Source organism: Mustela erminea, chromosome 14 (assembly GCF_009829155.1).
Source record: "Mustela erminea isolate mMusErm1 chromosome 14, mMusErm1.Pri, whole genome shotgun sequence".
In the NCBI taxonomy this organism is placed as follows: domain Eukaryota; kingdom Metazoa; phylum Chordata; class Mammalia; order Carnivora; family Mustelidae; genus Mustela; species Mustela erminea.
The window spans coordinates 78,497,993-78,514,851 of record NC_045627.1 but is presented as its reverse complement, the minus strand read 5'-3'; the positions used below and the strand labels follow the sequence as shown (position 1 = coordinate 78,514,851).

Below are 16,859 nucleotides of genomic sequence, written 5' to 3'. Positions count from 1 at the left end.
TACCACACTGAGAATATTTATAGTGAACACTTATAATAAAGTTCTAGAATTCTTGGTTGATTTGGGTTTTTTGTAAGCTTTTTTGAGGGGAGACTGATAACGTGTGTAGGAGCGTACACACACTTCTGTACAGTTTAAAAGTAATACAAAGTGAACATCATGTGTTCACCCTCCAAATCAAGAAGCAGAAAAATACTGGTAGCAAGAAAAAATTTTTCTTTCGTATATATCTCTAAACTCCTATAAATATGCATATGGTTTTTTTTTCTAACTATATATTGGAATTTTGCTGTATTCATTTGGGTCTTGTTCTTTTTATTCCATGTTACTTTGTAAGATTCTCGCGTGTTCTGTTGTGTAGCTCAAGTTCATCCATATTCATGGATACATAATCCATTTTACAAATGAATTATGTATGTTTATCCATTATGGCCCTTATACCTTTGAGTTATTACCAGTTCAGGGAAGTTCTGGAAATTCTACACGAAGATTCTGGTAAATGAATCCTGGTGCACAAGGATTGGTTTCTGTAAGATGGTCAGAGGTGGAACCCCTGGCTCCAAGGATCAGTGTGTCTTCTGCTCCACTGCATAATGCCTGACGCGTTTTCCAAAGTTTTCCACCATCGGTCTGTCCGCCATCTTCAGTCTGAAGTTATCCACTGTCTTCCTGTTACTCCACAGACCTACCGGCACATGATAATATCAGACTAGAAATTTCTTGCCTGTTTGATAAGTGTGTAGTAGTATATCAGTGTGGGTTTCATTTGTGTTTTCCTAGTAGCTAGTGAAGTCAAGTGATTTTTTTTTTTTTTTTTTTTTTTTTTTTTTTTTTTTTTTGGTATGGTCTTTGGAGATTTGGGCATCTCTTATGGTGTTTCAAAGCTTTTATCCATTTTCCTGTTGCATTATATGCTTTATTAATCTGTAGAATTTCCTTTTATTCTTTTTTTTTTTTTTTTTTGAAAAAATTTTGAAGTTTTCTCTAGTTAAATAATCTCTACACCCAGCATAGGACTCAAACTCATGACTCTGACATCAGGAGTCACATGGTCCTCTGACTGAGTCAGCCAGGCGCCCTTTCTCTTTATTCTTTCTGGTGTCTTTTCATACGTGGAGGTCATTTAATGTTAAATTTATCATGATTTGCCTTTTATACAGATTTTATAAATATAGACCAGAGAGACTATGGTCTAAATGTATTTTGTCCCTTAGGTATCTGCTCTGTGTCACTCAGATTCAGATGTCGTTATGCGCATGTTTCACAGATAAATATTTACTGAAAATATCCCCTAATTCTTTGATTCTTCCCTCTCCCTCAAACGTTTTACATAGATAGCTCTTTCTGAATTGTAGGTTTGCATGTTGACTTTTTTTCTGTTTTATTTTGTACAGTATTGGTCATGATAGCGGCTCCCTTCTTAGAGTAATGAGTTCGGTTCCACGCAGAAAGGGATGAGACATCTCTCTCTTCCTTAAAGTGCTGAAAATTTAATAATTTATTAAAAATGGAAAGTAGACTCCTAAGTTCTAGCTCTCCATTTATGCACCTAGAAAAGAATTGGATTTTTACTGATTATTTTGAATCAATACATGTTATTTCTAGAATTTTCCAGCACCTAGTAATCTCCTTTCTTTCTCTTTCTTTCTCCCAAAGATCCCTCATGTCCATGATCCGGAAGCGATCCCACCCCAGCGGCAGTGGTGCTAAGAAGGAAAAGGCAGCTCAACCAGAAACAAGTAATTCTCACCCACTTGGGTTTTACTCTCAGTGGTTTCAGCACAGGTTTTCAACAACACACATAGTTTTTGAGTTCTTTGACTGTGAACGGATTGGGGAGAAATGGGAACCTAGCAGCTGATAAGAAATAAGAAAAGGGTCCCTGCCTTCCAGCCACTCCCTGTCTGGAGCGGGTCACCTGTAAGGTGTGGTCTGCTGGGTGTGTCTGCTTTCCAGGGTGAGGCTACAGGAGGAGGTATGAAGGAACGAGAGGGAGTGATTGCAGGTGCGGGGGTTGGGGAAAGACTTTTTAGAGTTCACAGCAAGTGAACTGAGACTTGATCAAGCCCCGGCTATGTACTGACCTCGTGCTGTGTGCCGGAGACAGAAGACAGAGAGTGACACTGAGTGGGGGAGCAGTAAGCAAGGACGATTTCCTCGGGGAAGAACACACGTTTCTACAAGAGTATGGAGGGGGGGATGTGGGTATCAGGAAGCAGTGCTTAAGCTGAGTAGTTTAGATATGGGAAGTCAGGATGGGATATTTAGAATAAAAGTAGTTCCCATAGGGGGGCAACCAAATCAAAGTGGGGAAGGAGCTTGGCGTATTAGGAAACTGAACAAAGGTTGGTATTTACTGGAACGTGGGGTACAAGAGAAGGAAGTCTGAGCCAGACTTCGGATGTGGTCGAGATTTTGAACTGTAAGGCCAGGAGAAGTTTAAGTAGGGGTGTGGCAAGGTGAGATTGGTCTGTTTAAAGAAATCACACTGTTCGCTGCGAGAGGACAGGGAGCAGACTGCAGAGGAATGAGAGGGGGGTGAGCCGAGGTGGTCATTCAGAGGCGCGTGGCTCAGACGAAGGTGGTAGCAGTGGAGACAGAAGTGGGTAAATCCGGGAACAGCTCTGGGAGGGGCATTCACAGGGGTTAGACTGGATGGAGAGCGGCGAGGTTGAGGATGACCTGATGATGGGGTTGGAGGGAGGAGGGTTTTCCCCTTGAGCCGAGGCATCGGCCGCCGGGAGCAGCGCTGGCTCCCGGAGCTTCGGGCTGACCAGTAGAACCCACGTTAAACTCAGCACCTGCTAGTTACAAAGCATGGCAGGTTTGCCTGGGTCCAGCCCAGTTGGTGCAGACTTCTCGGCCCCCTTTTCCTGCCCCCAGGTTCAGCGATCCTGTCTCCCCAGTTTCCTACCATTGGCCGACTGATGTCCTCAGATTGTTGTCCCGTGTCCTGTGACATTGAGTGCTCTCACTGCATCAGAATAGAGTCCAAACCCTGTTGTAGGCTGCTTAGCCTCATTTCTGTATGTCTGCTCTACCTTATGGCTGGACCGTGACCTTGAAGACTCCCCTCTGCACTCGCTCTGGGTTTGCGTTCCAGAATTGCTCTGCTGCCTTCCTCTGGTCGGTGCTTTCTGGGGCAGGAGGCTCGAATTACATGTCTCCTGTGTAGGCTCCAGGCTCTGCCTCCACTTCCTCTTGATCGTCAGTGTTAGCTCCTTAGTATGGGTCCAGTGCTCTGTGTGGCTGTAGCATTTTGCTTCAGGCTTTATGATGTCCCACCCCACAGCCCCTGCTGTGGTGTTTGGGGGTTATTTCCACATCTCTCCCCCTGAACTGACTGCAGACTCTTTGAGGGCTTACTCCTGCCTGCAGGTCTCCCACAGCTTGTATGGACCTTCAGTGAATTCAAGTTTAGACCTAACCCTAGCCTTGCTACCCAAAACCCTGCAGCACCACTACAGAGGTAGTCGATTTCATCTGTATATGTCGACTTTTCGTGCCTGCATCTTACAGTGCTTTGGGACCTGGTTCTCTCATAGTACTTCTGAAAGGGACATTTTGCTTGCCACAAGGCATCACAGGATTCAGAAGTCTTGTCTTTGGTGATTGCAGGATAGCTCTGCTGTGTTACTGACAGTAAGCCTTCCTGACATTCTGGTTAAACTTAAAATTTTGTTTCAATCTTGTTTGGGGACCATTGGTAAGACTTAGAAGGTCAGGAGAGCAGTCAGAATAAAATGATTTCCCCTTCTAAGTAAATGACATTATCGGCTTGTCATCCTCAACGGCATCCTTAAGTTAAAAAAAAAAAAAAAAAGTATTCTAAGCTTGCTAACCCCAGTGTTAGAAACCGTATAGTTTTCCTTATGAAAGTGATGTTTCATTTACAATTCCCGATGTGGGGCATGTTCTCTCCCTCATTCCTGAATTATTGGGTTGTCACCTGGGATAATTTAAGTCGAGTGACTGGTACAGAAGTCACTCATGGGGTTTTAAACTGAAGCCACTCTAAACTATACCACCTGAAATGGTACGGACCACGGACACTCGTGGTTGCAGCCTCTCTCTGTCTGGCAGGGTCGTTACTTACGTGTCTCATTAACACGTCGCACCAAACCAAGTTGTTGAATGAATAAATCAACAATGATTAAATGCATGATGAATGAAGGCAGAGCATCAAACATTGGGGTCGTCTGTGACGCTTTGGAGCTTACATTTCTAAGCAGGGATCGGTCTTGCTGTCATAGTGTTATCTTTTGTTAGCATCTTATGATGGTTTTTACTGGCCAGTTGGTATTCTTCTCAGAGCTGATGAATGAAAAAACTTTTATTGCTAGGGTATGGCTCTTAACTTTTTATTTTCCTTTTAAGGTTTTACTTATTTATTTAAGAGAGAGAGAGACAGCAAGAGAGGGGAAACAAGCAGGGGGAGTGGGAAAGGGAGAAGCAAGCTTCTTGCTAAGCAGGGAAGACATGGGGCTTGATCCCAGGGCAGAGGCTTAACAACTGAGCCACCCAGGTGCCTCTAGGGTATGGGCCTTAAAAAGCCAAATTGTAAGGGAAGGTCTGTGGAATATTTTAGGAGTAGCTTTAAGGTCTAAATGTAAGAAATAATTAGCAAACTTTGAATTAATAACTGTAATTTCGGTAAGCATGCATTTATTGGACAAGTTCTGAGATTTTAAAGGTATGCTTGCTGTTTATCGAATATTTAGGCCGTTAATATGTTGACATTTTCTTACCTCAGTTTGCTCACCTGCTGAGTGGGTATAATCATAATCCCTATTTCATAGGGTGGTTGTGAGAATTAATGAGTCTCCTAACATGTAAAGTGTTTGGAGAAGTACCCAGCACATTGAAAATACTCAAAATGTTAGCTTAAAAAAATAACAACAACAAAAAAAGACGGGGTTCCAACCACCCTTTGAGGGGCAGAAGTCCTCATTCGGCAGGCTCTTGTGATCATTGTGGCTAAGGAAATATCCTTAACTTTATGACCTTACGTCAAATTCAGACTTACTCAACCATGATGTGTTCTTTAGAAATTTTGTAGATCAAGGTGGCATAAGATTCTTTTTAGACGCCTTTTTAAAAATGTTAATAAAAGAGAACAGTAATTCCCTGGAATTTAGAAATTCATTTTCATTTCCCCTAAGTAATAACAAAAGGTTTTATTGAGCAACAAGGTGATGGTTTTGTCTGTGGGTCTTTTCTTTAAGGAATGAACTTATTTTTCAAGTAGGTCTTAAAATTTAAGCCTCAATTAATTACGTGTAGCTTTCTGATCTAAGACTGACCTTGAAGCACTAACTCAAAGAACATTTGATTTGATTTTCCTGTGGCAGTTCAGTGACATTAGACCTGTTGTCTTCATTTGTCCCTTTTCTTTAATCCCCAGTATCCTGCATATTTCCATTGTCCTTCTGATTACATGCTTTTGTGAGACAATTACCAGCTGCGTGATCGCAGAAAGAATTACAAAACATACCATGAGCTCTCTGTACGTGATTCTTGTAGATTTATTAGAATTGCTTAATAGTTTAGAAGTTTGTATAGATTGCTTTTTGCTAGTTCAAAAGCAGGGTTGGTGAGAGAGAAAGCTTGTGTAGCTAACCTAGCGTTGCCCTCTGTATTGTGCCTGCGCAGGGAATCTGATAAGAGTGATTTTTCCTTAAGACCAATTAAGCCTTTACATTTGAAAAAGACTAAGAAATTAAAGCCTGGTTTATAATCTGTACACAATACAGATAGTGGCACTTCTCTGAATTATCACTATGATTCTGGCAAGCAAAAATAAGAAACTACTTTAAATTCCTGTTATGTTAGATGCTGCAGCAAATTTGAATGGTGTCGACCATAATTCTCCATCTGTCTGCCTTAATTAGTTTTTGTATGGTGCATTTAATTGGGTTCCAGTCCTTCCTTACAGAGCGCTAATCTGTTTGTCGGCCGTGTTCCTGTTGCCATGCAGCTCTTCTCAAGTCTCACTCAAAATGGCAGGCTTTCTGAAAAATCACATGTCTTTTTTTAGGATTTAAGAAAAAATTTTCTTTTCCTCAGAAATAAACTGCATACCCTTACCAGGCGCTTGCGTGGCAGATCTGGGCTTTATCTCCCCTGCTTGGAATAGGGTCAGCACACGCACCCTGTTGTGCAGAATAGGTATTCTGATACTGAATGAGTGAGTGAGTGAACAAATGAATGAATGAATTTCTCTCTATAGTAATTTTCTTGTCTGTCCCCTTGTTGATGCTTGGGAGCCATCTACAGAAGCTGCCCGAGAAAATGCTGCTTAAGGGCACAGAGTCAATCAGCCCACAGTTTTGCTTTCTTTCATTTACTGGTGGGTGAGTTCTGACTTCGGTGCCATGTTTACCACGTTGCCCGGCAAAAGATGCTTTCTTGCCATCTGGATCTGAAAAATGCTGTTTGGGTTTGAGTATGGAGAACTTTTCATTCATATCAATGGCCCGCGAAGATGGCAGAGCCCTAACTGAAGTTAGGACCCTGTCGGAAGATTTGGGTTGTACCATGAGTGTAGTGGTGGTGATCCCATCACTGTGGTGCCGCCTAGGTGAGGATGGTGGAACCTTCTGGATTCTTCTGGTTGCTCCCCTGGGTGTAATGAAATAGCAGTAGCTACTCAGTCAGTGTTAGTGTGAAGTCCACGTGGCAGAAAAAGAAGCCACAGTGTAGCCCTTATTAGTGCGAAGCCCGACACTCCCATCCATTGCCTTGGGGATGTTGTTGTGATGGCTTCCATTTAGAAGCTGTCCTTTTGGGCGTTAACTATTTCTGCTCAAATAGCAAAAATATTCACAACCACATAAAGCCAAAAGTTTAACAGGTCAGTCAGCGGATAGGGTACTTGCTGAGTGCCTACTGTACACCCAGCATTGTAGAATGTGCTAAACAGCCTTAGAGGAAGGTCTTGGTGAGGTACTTAAATATATCGGTTGCAGTGAATGAGACAGATGTAAATACGAGATCTAGAATGGCAATGATGGTGATAAATGTTCCAGAAACGACTGAGTGCTTTTGGTCAAGCTATTGTGCAACAGACAGATTTCATTATTCTGATCAGTAGCTTTAAGCCCACCTCAGCTACATTCATCTAATTGATGTATATTTTAACAGCTTTATTGTTTTTGCAGCAAAATAGTGCAAAGTTTAAACAATAGTTGAATTTTTAAAATCAAATTTAATTACTTAATTGCAATCATTTCTAGGTGTATGTTTTCTTTCAACATTGACAATGGGTAAAAAACTTGAAAAAGGTTTGCTTAAATGTTTCCTTCCATTGTGATTCCTAAACAAAAGATGGCAATTTAAAAATAGATTTCACCTATCTGCTGTTCATCTTCTGACTGTGGGTTTCTTCCAGCAAGTTAACAGATCTCTTTTATCTTTTATTTCCAAATGGCTTTTTAATAGTTATTCCTTCTTTGGGCTGATTTCTTTGACATAGGATGTTATAAGTTATAAAAACATCTCTGAGACAAAATCAAATGATTATTTGTGGTTAGATAGAAAGCTGCAGAAGTTCAGGTCTGTCATTATGCTGACATGGGACCGAATCCACTTGAATTTTAACAGAGATGAACGAGTATTGATTTTCAGGCTATAAATTAGCAACTCTAATTTTTATTTATTTTTATTTTTATTTTAAGTGGAGCCTAACATGGAGCTTGAACCCTGAGATCAAAACCTAAGCTGCGATCAAGAGTAGGACATTTCACTGACTGAGCCACCCAGGGGCCCCTGTAACTCTAATTTGTTTTAAAAAACAGGTCTTGGGCGCCTGGGTGGCTCAGTGGGTTAAGCTGCTGCCTTCGGCTCAGGTCATGATCTCAGGGTCCTGGGATCGAGTCCCGCATCGGGCTCTCTGCTCAGCAGGGAGCCTGCTTCCTCCTCTCTCTCTGCCTGCCTCTCTGCCTACTTGTGATGTCTCTCTGTCAAATAAATAAATAAAATCTTAAAAAAAAAAAACAGGTCTTTTAATTAAAAAAAAAAAAAGTGTGGCTACCTGGTAGCTGTTAACCTCAGTAAATTGTTTTCTGATGTCTTGTGATTCTGTCTGAGAAGCAGTTGTGCTTAATTACAAAGTGCATCGGAATAGAAAGTAGCTGTTTTCTTGTAACATAAGATGATTTCTGTGTGTGTTCTTTGACAGCTGAAGAAGTCACGGATCTGAAGAGGCAAGCAGTTGAGGAGATGATGGATAGAATTAAAAAGGGAGTTCATCTTAGACCTGTGAATCAGACAGCTAGACCGAAGGCAAAGGTATGGAATGACTAAATGTTCCCTTTCCCGTGATGCTTCCTTTTTTCAAGAATAGAAGTTTGAAATTGGATGAAAGCGACATCAGGGTGACTGAAATCTTAGGATAAGGCTAATGTGTCATAAAAGGCTATCCTCTCATACAAGCGTGTCTCAGGATTCCCGTTTGAGCCGCGGTTAACCTAAATCCTTATAGAAAGTCAGATTGTTGGAGATGCTGTCCTCCGCTTGATACGAACCTCTGCACCCAACAAATGATGATCATGCGCTTTCTTTTCTTTAATTCCTTTTGTGCAATTCAACAAGTATGGATTGAGTATCTCCTGTGTGCCTGTGTGTACTGTTTCAGACCCTGAGGTTAAAGCAGGACACAAAAGAGACAAAAATCCTTGCCCTTCCTGAGGCTTCTGTTTCCGTGTGAGGGGGAGAGGGGCCAGGTAGACAGGGGGCATAGCACGATAGTGTCAGGAGGACTAAAGACAGCTTTGGGAAAATAGTGAGGTTTGTCTGATTCCATTATTTTACAAACCTGGTCCAGGCCACTGCAAGGAGAACGTTTTGTGTATCTGCGTCCTCAGCTGCCTTCTGAGCTGGACCACGGGGAGCACCGAGATCTGGCGCCTGGAGCCAGCTCAGTACCTCTCCCTTCCCTCGTGGGTGCGTCCCATTGAAATAGACCAACAGTAGGGTTTTGATACTTTGTGTCTTGAAAAATGATTTGTTTATTTGTTTTCTCCCTGTAATAAAGCATCAGCAGATGGGTCCTCTTTCTTCTTCTAAACCAAACTTTTAAGGTTCATTCTTGCTCTCATGGATGCTCCTCTTCCACTGCTTCAGTGACCCCAAGGATCATGACTGTTCAGTACAAATTCTGCTGGACTTTAAAGAGTTGTCACTTGATCACCGGCCGGTGAGGTGGCCAGGCAGGGCAGGAGCTGTCGTGGTGGGAGGGCTGTCTGTGGAAAGGGGGAAGAGGGAAAGAATACCCAAATGCAAGCAGTGGGTTGACAGAGTGTGAAATGGAAGCTTTCGCAGCCACTGGAGTACAGGTCTGCTAGTGCTCTGAGCAGTTTCCGAGGCAAGGGACGGAGCGTCCGCAGTCTGGCCTGTGGGCTGGGCGCCGGGGTTTGGCGTCTGAAGCTCGCTGCTGCAGGAGCTGGGGCCGGATGCTACCCGCCTCCCGCTCGCCAGGCTCCTCTCTCCCCGGACTGGGCGGAGCGCTGGCCCTCTCCCACTCACGGGGTTGTCGTGGGGCTCAAGTGGATGATGGTGTAAGACTTTCACATCACAACCGTTTCAGAACAAATCAGCCAAACCAAACAGACTAGAGAAAAACGCAATGTCATGAAGAAGCCAAAATTAGTTTAGAGAGAAAAGTGTTGAAAGCTTGTTGAATCCTAAGCGATCAGTGTTCTGTATGTACTTTGCTTTTCAGAGGATCGCTTTGTCCTTCTTCTTCTTGCCCTGAGTCTTCCAACAGTTACTTGTTATATAATGTCAGTGCAGAGCTGGGGAACAGCCGAACAAGGAGAGTGGACGCCTGGGTGTTCCGCGGGTAATCGTCCAGCCACATAGCTGTAGTGCTGAATGACGCAATCAGTCACCTTTGAGCAAGTGGCCACTGCATGCGCTTGACTCCCCGCCCAGGTCACGGGCCGAGCACTCGCCAGCCGGGCTGTAAGAGGTGCTGCAGTCCGAGGCGGTGGCGTGGCATGGGCACTGAGTGGCCTGGAGCCAGGGCGCTTGCCCAGACATCAGTCAACGCTTGTCCCCCGAGCAGCGCACCTGCAGAAGTCAGGCCTCCCTGGAGAACACTCATTCAACTGCAAACTTTCTAAATTCCTTGATGTCATCGTTGATACTGTTGCGGTTACAATTAGTGTCTTGGAGCTTTGGGCTGGCACCTGTGACTGGCGCTCTTGGCACGGGTGTTTCCCAGAAAGCGTAGCCTGTGAAAGCAGAATGTTTTCATCCGACTGGTACATAAGCAGCAGACCTCTCTCCCTCTCCCCGTCCCCGTCCCTCTCCTGCCCCCTCTCTCCCTCGTTCACTGCCCATTTAAAAAAAAAAAAAATTGGCACGGATCTTCCTCTTTTCTTAGCTCTTGGAAGGAAAGGTTAGAGGTCATGATTAATCCCTTCCGGTCTCTCCATGACCAAGAGATTGCCTTTGCCTCTTTTCCCGGAATGCGAGGCCAGGGAGTCCCCTGCGTGTCCTCTCTTCTTCTCTGTCCTTGTGAGAGGACGTGGTACCGGGGAGATCAGAGGTCTTCTTTTGAGGACCTCCTGCTAGATTTTCCCTCCATGAAGGTAGTCGAGGGAACCACAGAGACTTTTAGGTATTGTGGGGTAGGCGAATATTCCCCAGAATTTCATTTCAAGTTATTTTGTTCATGGCGTAGCCAGAAGCCAGATTCCAACTGGGCTTGTCATCAAGACTCCAATACAGCCCTTCTCAAGGTGCACCTTTCCTCCTAAGTAAGACGGAGGCATTGGACTGTGCGCCCTCCATGGCCTCTCTTACTGCTTCGGTGGCCAGTGATGCTAACATTCTCCTGTGAAGCCAGGTTCTTTGCTGATCCCTGCTCCTGACTCAGTGCTGTTGTGAAATTCCTGCAACCAGACGTGCCTTCCCCTATCAGCCGGCATCCGCCTGGAGCTAGCGGAGCCGAGAGAGGTTTCTGCCCTGTCGCTTGCCGCCTGCCCCGCGCTGCTGCCTTCACCCCTGCTCCTCGCTCACGGGTGCCCATCCAGCCATGCCAGCAGAGAGCTGCTTATTGTAAAAAGTGAATAATTTGAAATAGAATCCCTGAGATCTGGTGCTTCCCAGACCTTTTCTCTGTATGATGATAACAAGAAGTAACAAAATGGCATTTAGCATATGTGGGCTTGAGTCCTCTTGCTTCGACTGCCTCTCCTAATTTTCTGTTTCACTGCCCCTTGCGAGCACTAACCCGTCTAATATTTTTTCCTAACCGTAAGACATAGACTTAATTAAAAAAAAAGATAGTCAATAGAAGTTGCCAATACTTTGCCATGTAAAAATCACTGTTTAGTATTTTTAAACCAAATCATTAATTGTCCTTTCTTTTTAAAATTGTAGCCAGACTCTTCCAAAGGCTCTGAGAGTGCGGTGAACGAGCTCAAGGGCATACTGGTAAGAATGGATCTGGGTTTTATTCTTTAGTTTATGGGAAACTGAGAAGAGAATATTTTTTAAATCTATTTTTACAAATAATTGGTTTTGATATGTTTTATTTTCATTCACAATAATCCTCAGTTCTTATGATGGTTCTCTTGATCGTGCCGTGGACTGCTCCATCGGATATGTTACTGTGTGTCATGCATCCATACCCTGCTGCTGCTATTCTAGAAGAATGGTTACACTTTCACCAGAATTGTTACTTCCTGTTCTTGCCCTGCAGTCCTTGCCTTCAGCCTCAAGACAGAGTGACCAGATCGGAGGATTAGGGCGTCATAATGGAAACACAGTAGAGTTTTTTACATGGACAGTGCTTAAGTTGGGGACGCGGAAGGGGAACTGTTGGTGCCAAAATGTCGACCTGAGCTCCTACCCAAATACGTTAGTGTCAGGAATCAGGGCCACTCACTGTCTGCTCTTCCTCACAGTTTAAAAAATTACATGATGATAAGTTGGAGAATAAGATAAAAGTCTCTGTCTTTATGTTACCGATTTCACTTTCTTTTTTCTTTTTTTTTCCTAAGATTTATTTATTTATTTGAGATTTATTTATTTATTTGAGAGAGAACGAGAGAGAGAGCGCGCGCGCGCGCGCATGCGCACATGCATGAGCTTACACAAGCATGGGGGGAGGGGCGGGGAGGAGCCAAGGGAGGAAGAGAGAGAGAATGTCAGGCAGGATCCCTGCGGAGCCCAGAGTGCAAGGTGGGGCTCCATCTCACAGCCCTGAGGTCCCCACAGAACCCAAAACTAAGTCAGATGCTCAACCGACTGCGTCATCCAGGTGCCCCATTACTCAATTCATTCTCTAAAGGTAACTCCTATCCATTGGAGAACAGGCCTAATGCCCGTCTCCAGCTGTTTTTTTTTCCTTCCAAACTATGAGCTTTTGCCCACAATGTACTGCCCTGACCAGCAGTTGCTGCCTTACTTAGTGACACCTCACTGAGAAAATGTCTCGGGCACTAAGAGCTCTGTTCTCAGATCCTGTTAAACAGTCCCAACACCACTTGCTACACACAGTCAATGACCGTGGTGGGGAGGTTGAGAACTGATACTCCCATGTTTGCTGTTATGGTGCTGATTATGCATTGCATGTAGACATCCGCATAATTGTGGCAAACAAAATTATTTTCATCAAGCGTGAAACAGCAGACTGAACTCAGAATGGCTTAATTAGTTTGCTTTAGATTTAGATGAGTGGAATTAGTCCTAGAGAGAGGTATGGCCTGGCTGGCAGTGGCGGTCCACCTACGGAATAAAGGGTGACAACCACTGGAAAAGTATGTGGTTATTATCTAATGGATTCTTTGAAGAGAAAACTTGGTTATCCAGTGAGAACTCCTTATGCTGGGCTCTTTCGTTGTCTGCACATCAGGTTGCTAATTCCTCTTCATGAAGCTCCCCCCGGAGTAGGATTCTGATCATGAGTGAAAAGGCGCACTGAGGTTGACTATTTAAAAATGGGGTTTACTTGAACAGTCAGACATCTGTCTAAGATACAGAGGACATTTGATCAGCCAAGATAGCCCCCTCCCTGTTAGTGCTGTATGGTAACAAGTTTACTGATTGATAGTGCTTAAAGGTCACGTTCACTAGCCAGTCATGTTCAGTATAGTTGTGTGCCACTTCAAGGAGAGAAGTTTGCAGAATAGAGTTTTGGGAGTTTTTTAATTTACACATTTAAAAAATTGTCAAAACCTCTGTCTTTTCTGCAAAGTGCCCCCATCCTCTTCCCTTTGGATTTGTCATTAGATTTCTGTATGTCACCTGGCATTAAGGTATCCCTAATAGCCATAATTCTAGCCATGTTTTTCCTTTGCATTTAGTGTTTTTTAAGAAGTGGAATTCATGGTGCTCTACCCTACTCTTCTGTGCCGAATGGCAGCTCTCTAGGACTCCCATAGAAGTCCCTTTGAGGGATGATGGATCGTTGGGGGCCCCCAGTCACTTGGGGCCAAGAAACCATACAACTTCTTGTAAAGGGGAGAGAAGGGAAGCCCCTCTTTGGTGAGGCTCTGTTGGTGCTTTTTGCTGGCATGCAGCCTGTTGGGGTTATCAGTTAGGACCCAGCAAAGCACACAAGTGTGGAAAGCCTGCCAAGGGTACACTGTGGTGGAAAGTTGGCCCCTGTGCCGAGAGAGGCCAAGAAACCTAAGAAATTCCATGCTCAGTTTGACTTAGAACAGAAACCAGGAAAACTAGCAGAAACTGGTGGTTTTGCTGAAATCAAACGTGACCTGAGTTGGAGGGACATCGCCATTTGGAGACTGGGCCTTTTGCTGGAAGTTAGCACACAAGTAGATGCACATCTCTGGTTTGGGATTTAGAAAATCTCCCTTTCTTTGGATGTAGACCCTTCCCAAGTCAGTTGCTATAGTCTCAGTGTCAACCGAACTTACTTATCCAAGCCTGTGTCCACGGAATTTTTAGAAGCTGTATGTCTTATAGATTAAAGAAACCTATAGTTTATTTCTCATAGTCACACAAGGGTTTTTTTTGGAGGTTTTGGAAACCTCTTGAATCACCCCAGTCACGTAAAAGTCACTTTAAGTAGGAAGAGTGATTTCTGAAGAATAAATCCATACAAATTATCTAAAAGTCTCTTTAAAGTTCAGTTGCCTCTAATTCAAATAAAAACAATTCCTAAGAAATTATCTTTTAGGTTTTTCCTGAACATCTTCAGTTTTTCAGAGGGAATCATCTAATAGTTGGTTTTGCCTCCTGACCATTAGATTAGTCAGTGTTAAGAACGTTTAACCAATATGGGGACTGAGCCCTATTACTGACTTACTGTGGGGCCTGGTCCAGACCCCAAGGCTCTCTGAGTTTGAGTTCTCTTCTCTGTAAAGTGAAGGAGTTCTGTGTACCACATGCCTTCTAAGTGAATTTCTGATTCTCAGACTTTACGACACATACATAAACAGACAATTTAGATAGCTTTGGTACTTTATCAGCTGAGCTCCTTGAACATTTCAACTGAGAGTCTTTCTTTTCTCCACAAGTGCCTGCATATTTAAAGTTTACTCATGTATTAGTCACCACAGTCAGTGGATGGGGAAAAAAAGGCTCGAGATTCAAAGATTAGAACTTGGAAAATGAAACCTCTCAGTGTCATGTGTGATGAGAAGACGGGCGACCCAGCGGCATCAGAATTTGGGGAAGTTAATGCTGTTATTCAAATGAAAAGTCGGGATTATGGTCAGAGAGAATTTCTTCTTAAAAGATATCCTTGCAAGGTATATGTGTAGGCTTGTGTACACAGACACCCATCTCTTTCTCGAATTAATTCCAGCCCAGGAAAATCAAAGAATGTTCTTGACATTCAAACAGTGTAATAGTTTCATGAGTTATATCAATAGCAAAGGCCTTACATTTTTCAAATGATCTATTTACAAATGATACCACTGGTAAGTTTTTAAAAAATTGTAAATGCATGATTTGACAATAGTTACTCCAGTACATTTTTCTTCAACTTTGTCTCATTTGGCTTTAGGTACATTTTCTTTTCCTGCCAAGTCTTGGTCCTATTTTATTAAATAAATTAAGTCCTTGATGAGTAGGTTACAGATCGGCATTAACTATCAAATAAATAAACCACATTATCCAATTTTTTAAGTTCTAAAATTAGCTGTTATTTTGCATATGTTACATGTAATGTGATTTTCCTTTGAATATATTTTATGAATTTTTGCAATAAATGAAAAGCAGAAAGAGGTAACCTGGGGGGTGGAGTACTATATGCTTGATTATAGTCTGACCCTTACCTATATATGTTACACCTTAGTCTTAGCTGGGTAGCTGATAGAAAAAGAATAAAATCTCCTAATCTTGTTAGTGGGGAGGGTGGGGCACCCCCACAGGCTGTTTCTCAAAGACTTTACCCAATTAGGGAAGAAATCTTCCTAAACAAAACATGATAACCTGTATCGTGTGAGATTTTTTTTTTTTTAAAGATTTTATTTATTTATTCGACAGAGAGAGAGATCACAAGTAGGCAGAGAGGAAGGCAGAGAGAGAGGAGGAAGCAGGCTCCCCGCTGAGCAGAGAGCCCGATGCGGGACTCGATCCCAGGACCCCGAGATCATGACCTGAGCCGAAGGCAGCGGCTTAACCCACTGAGCCACCCAGGCGCCCTGGTGTGAGATTTTTAACTACCTAAGTATTACAAGCTACTTTTTTTGTTGTTTTATAGGCTTAAGAAGAAACATGAGTTACCATTTTTAGCGGGTAGAATTCTTCGAGTGCTTCAGGAAGTTGGCAGGGGGCAGGAGCAGGATTAAGGCAAACCCGCAGAGAGCTGAGGTGACTAAGGCTGGCCTGGTTGGTAGCCTTGGGGGACAGAAGCTGCCTCTGACTCTGACAGGAAGTCTGGCAAGTTATGCCAGATTTGAGGTTCTGATTTGCTGAGATCCAAAGATTGTGGATCTCCTGGCTTCCCCCTGCCCAAGCACGTGGCCCAGTGAAGGAAGGCCATTTCAAAGAAATAGTGGGCATTTCTTCCGAAAGAAAACGAACCCCTAGTAATGGTGCAGTGCCGAATCCTTCCATACAAGGTGTGAAGTGTGTCACCCAGCACTCCGTACAGACCCGTGGCTGGCCCTGGGCGATAGAAAGCCATAGTTCTCCCTCTAGAACAGACTGAGCCAAGGCAGGGAACCATCACCTGGGTCTTTCTGTTGTCTTGAAAGTCAGTACCAAGTTCAGCAGGCACTTGGCTGTGTGCCATCTCTTGTTTTCTTTCCGTATCTTCTGGGCCCTGGATGATACAGTCACCACATCCTCTGTTAGGGATCTGGAGTGACCATGCCCTCCTTTCCTTGGTTCCCTGTGTCCTGGTAACCCTTCCCATTCACAGTGGAATCAAGGTGCCCTCAGGGCATCCCTTCTCTGGCACAGCGGCAGGAGAGCAGCCCGCGCCTCTGGTGAGCCAGGACACCATTGCCGCCAGGCGTGGGGTTAGGGTCGTTCTGAAGACTCAGACACACTTGTCAGTGCCATGAGGATTGGGGTTCAATAGCTCATGGCCGCTGGGTCAAGAAAACCTTCAAAGGTGAGTTCTCTTCTCTTCTCCCCACGATCGGTCAACCCCATCCACATCTTCACCATCGACGTACAGGTACTTCCCGCCACTGAGTCTCAGTGAGCTCATCGAGAGGGTTCTTGTGCTGTCCTTCCGGTGTGAGAGCTGACATCTTACTCCCTCGGTAGCATCTTCTTAAAGGATCCAGCATCGTGTGTTGCCGAAGATACACACATTAAAAATTAATATATGTATAGAGAGAGATACACCGCACATTCATTCTGTTTCCTAATTCCATTCAAATTCTGGTAATGTTTTGCTGGTTTGATTTTTATATTTTGTATATTGT

At 43.7% G+C, this 16,859-nt stretch overlaps 1 protein-coding gene across 3 annotated transcripts in view; it reads left to right on the top strand.

Annotated features, from left to right (window-relative positions):
• Positions 1-16,859, top strand: part of SHTN1 (shootin 1) — a 103,501-nt gene that overhangs the window by 65,796 nt on the left and 20,846 nt on the right. For all 3 annotated transcript variants that reach the window (XM_032311926.1, XM_032311925.1, XM_032311927.1), the window contains 3 exons: positions 1,657-1,739; positions 8,180-8,289; positions 11,389-11,442. In XM_032311926.1, the coding sequence (XP_032167817.1) occupies positions 1,657-1,739; positions 8,180-8,289; positions 11,389-11,442 (247 nt within the window). The remainder of the gene's footprint in view (positions 1-1,656; positions 1,740-8,179; positions 8,290-11,388; positions 11,443-16,859) is intronic.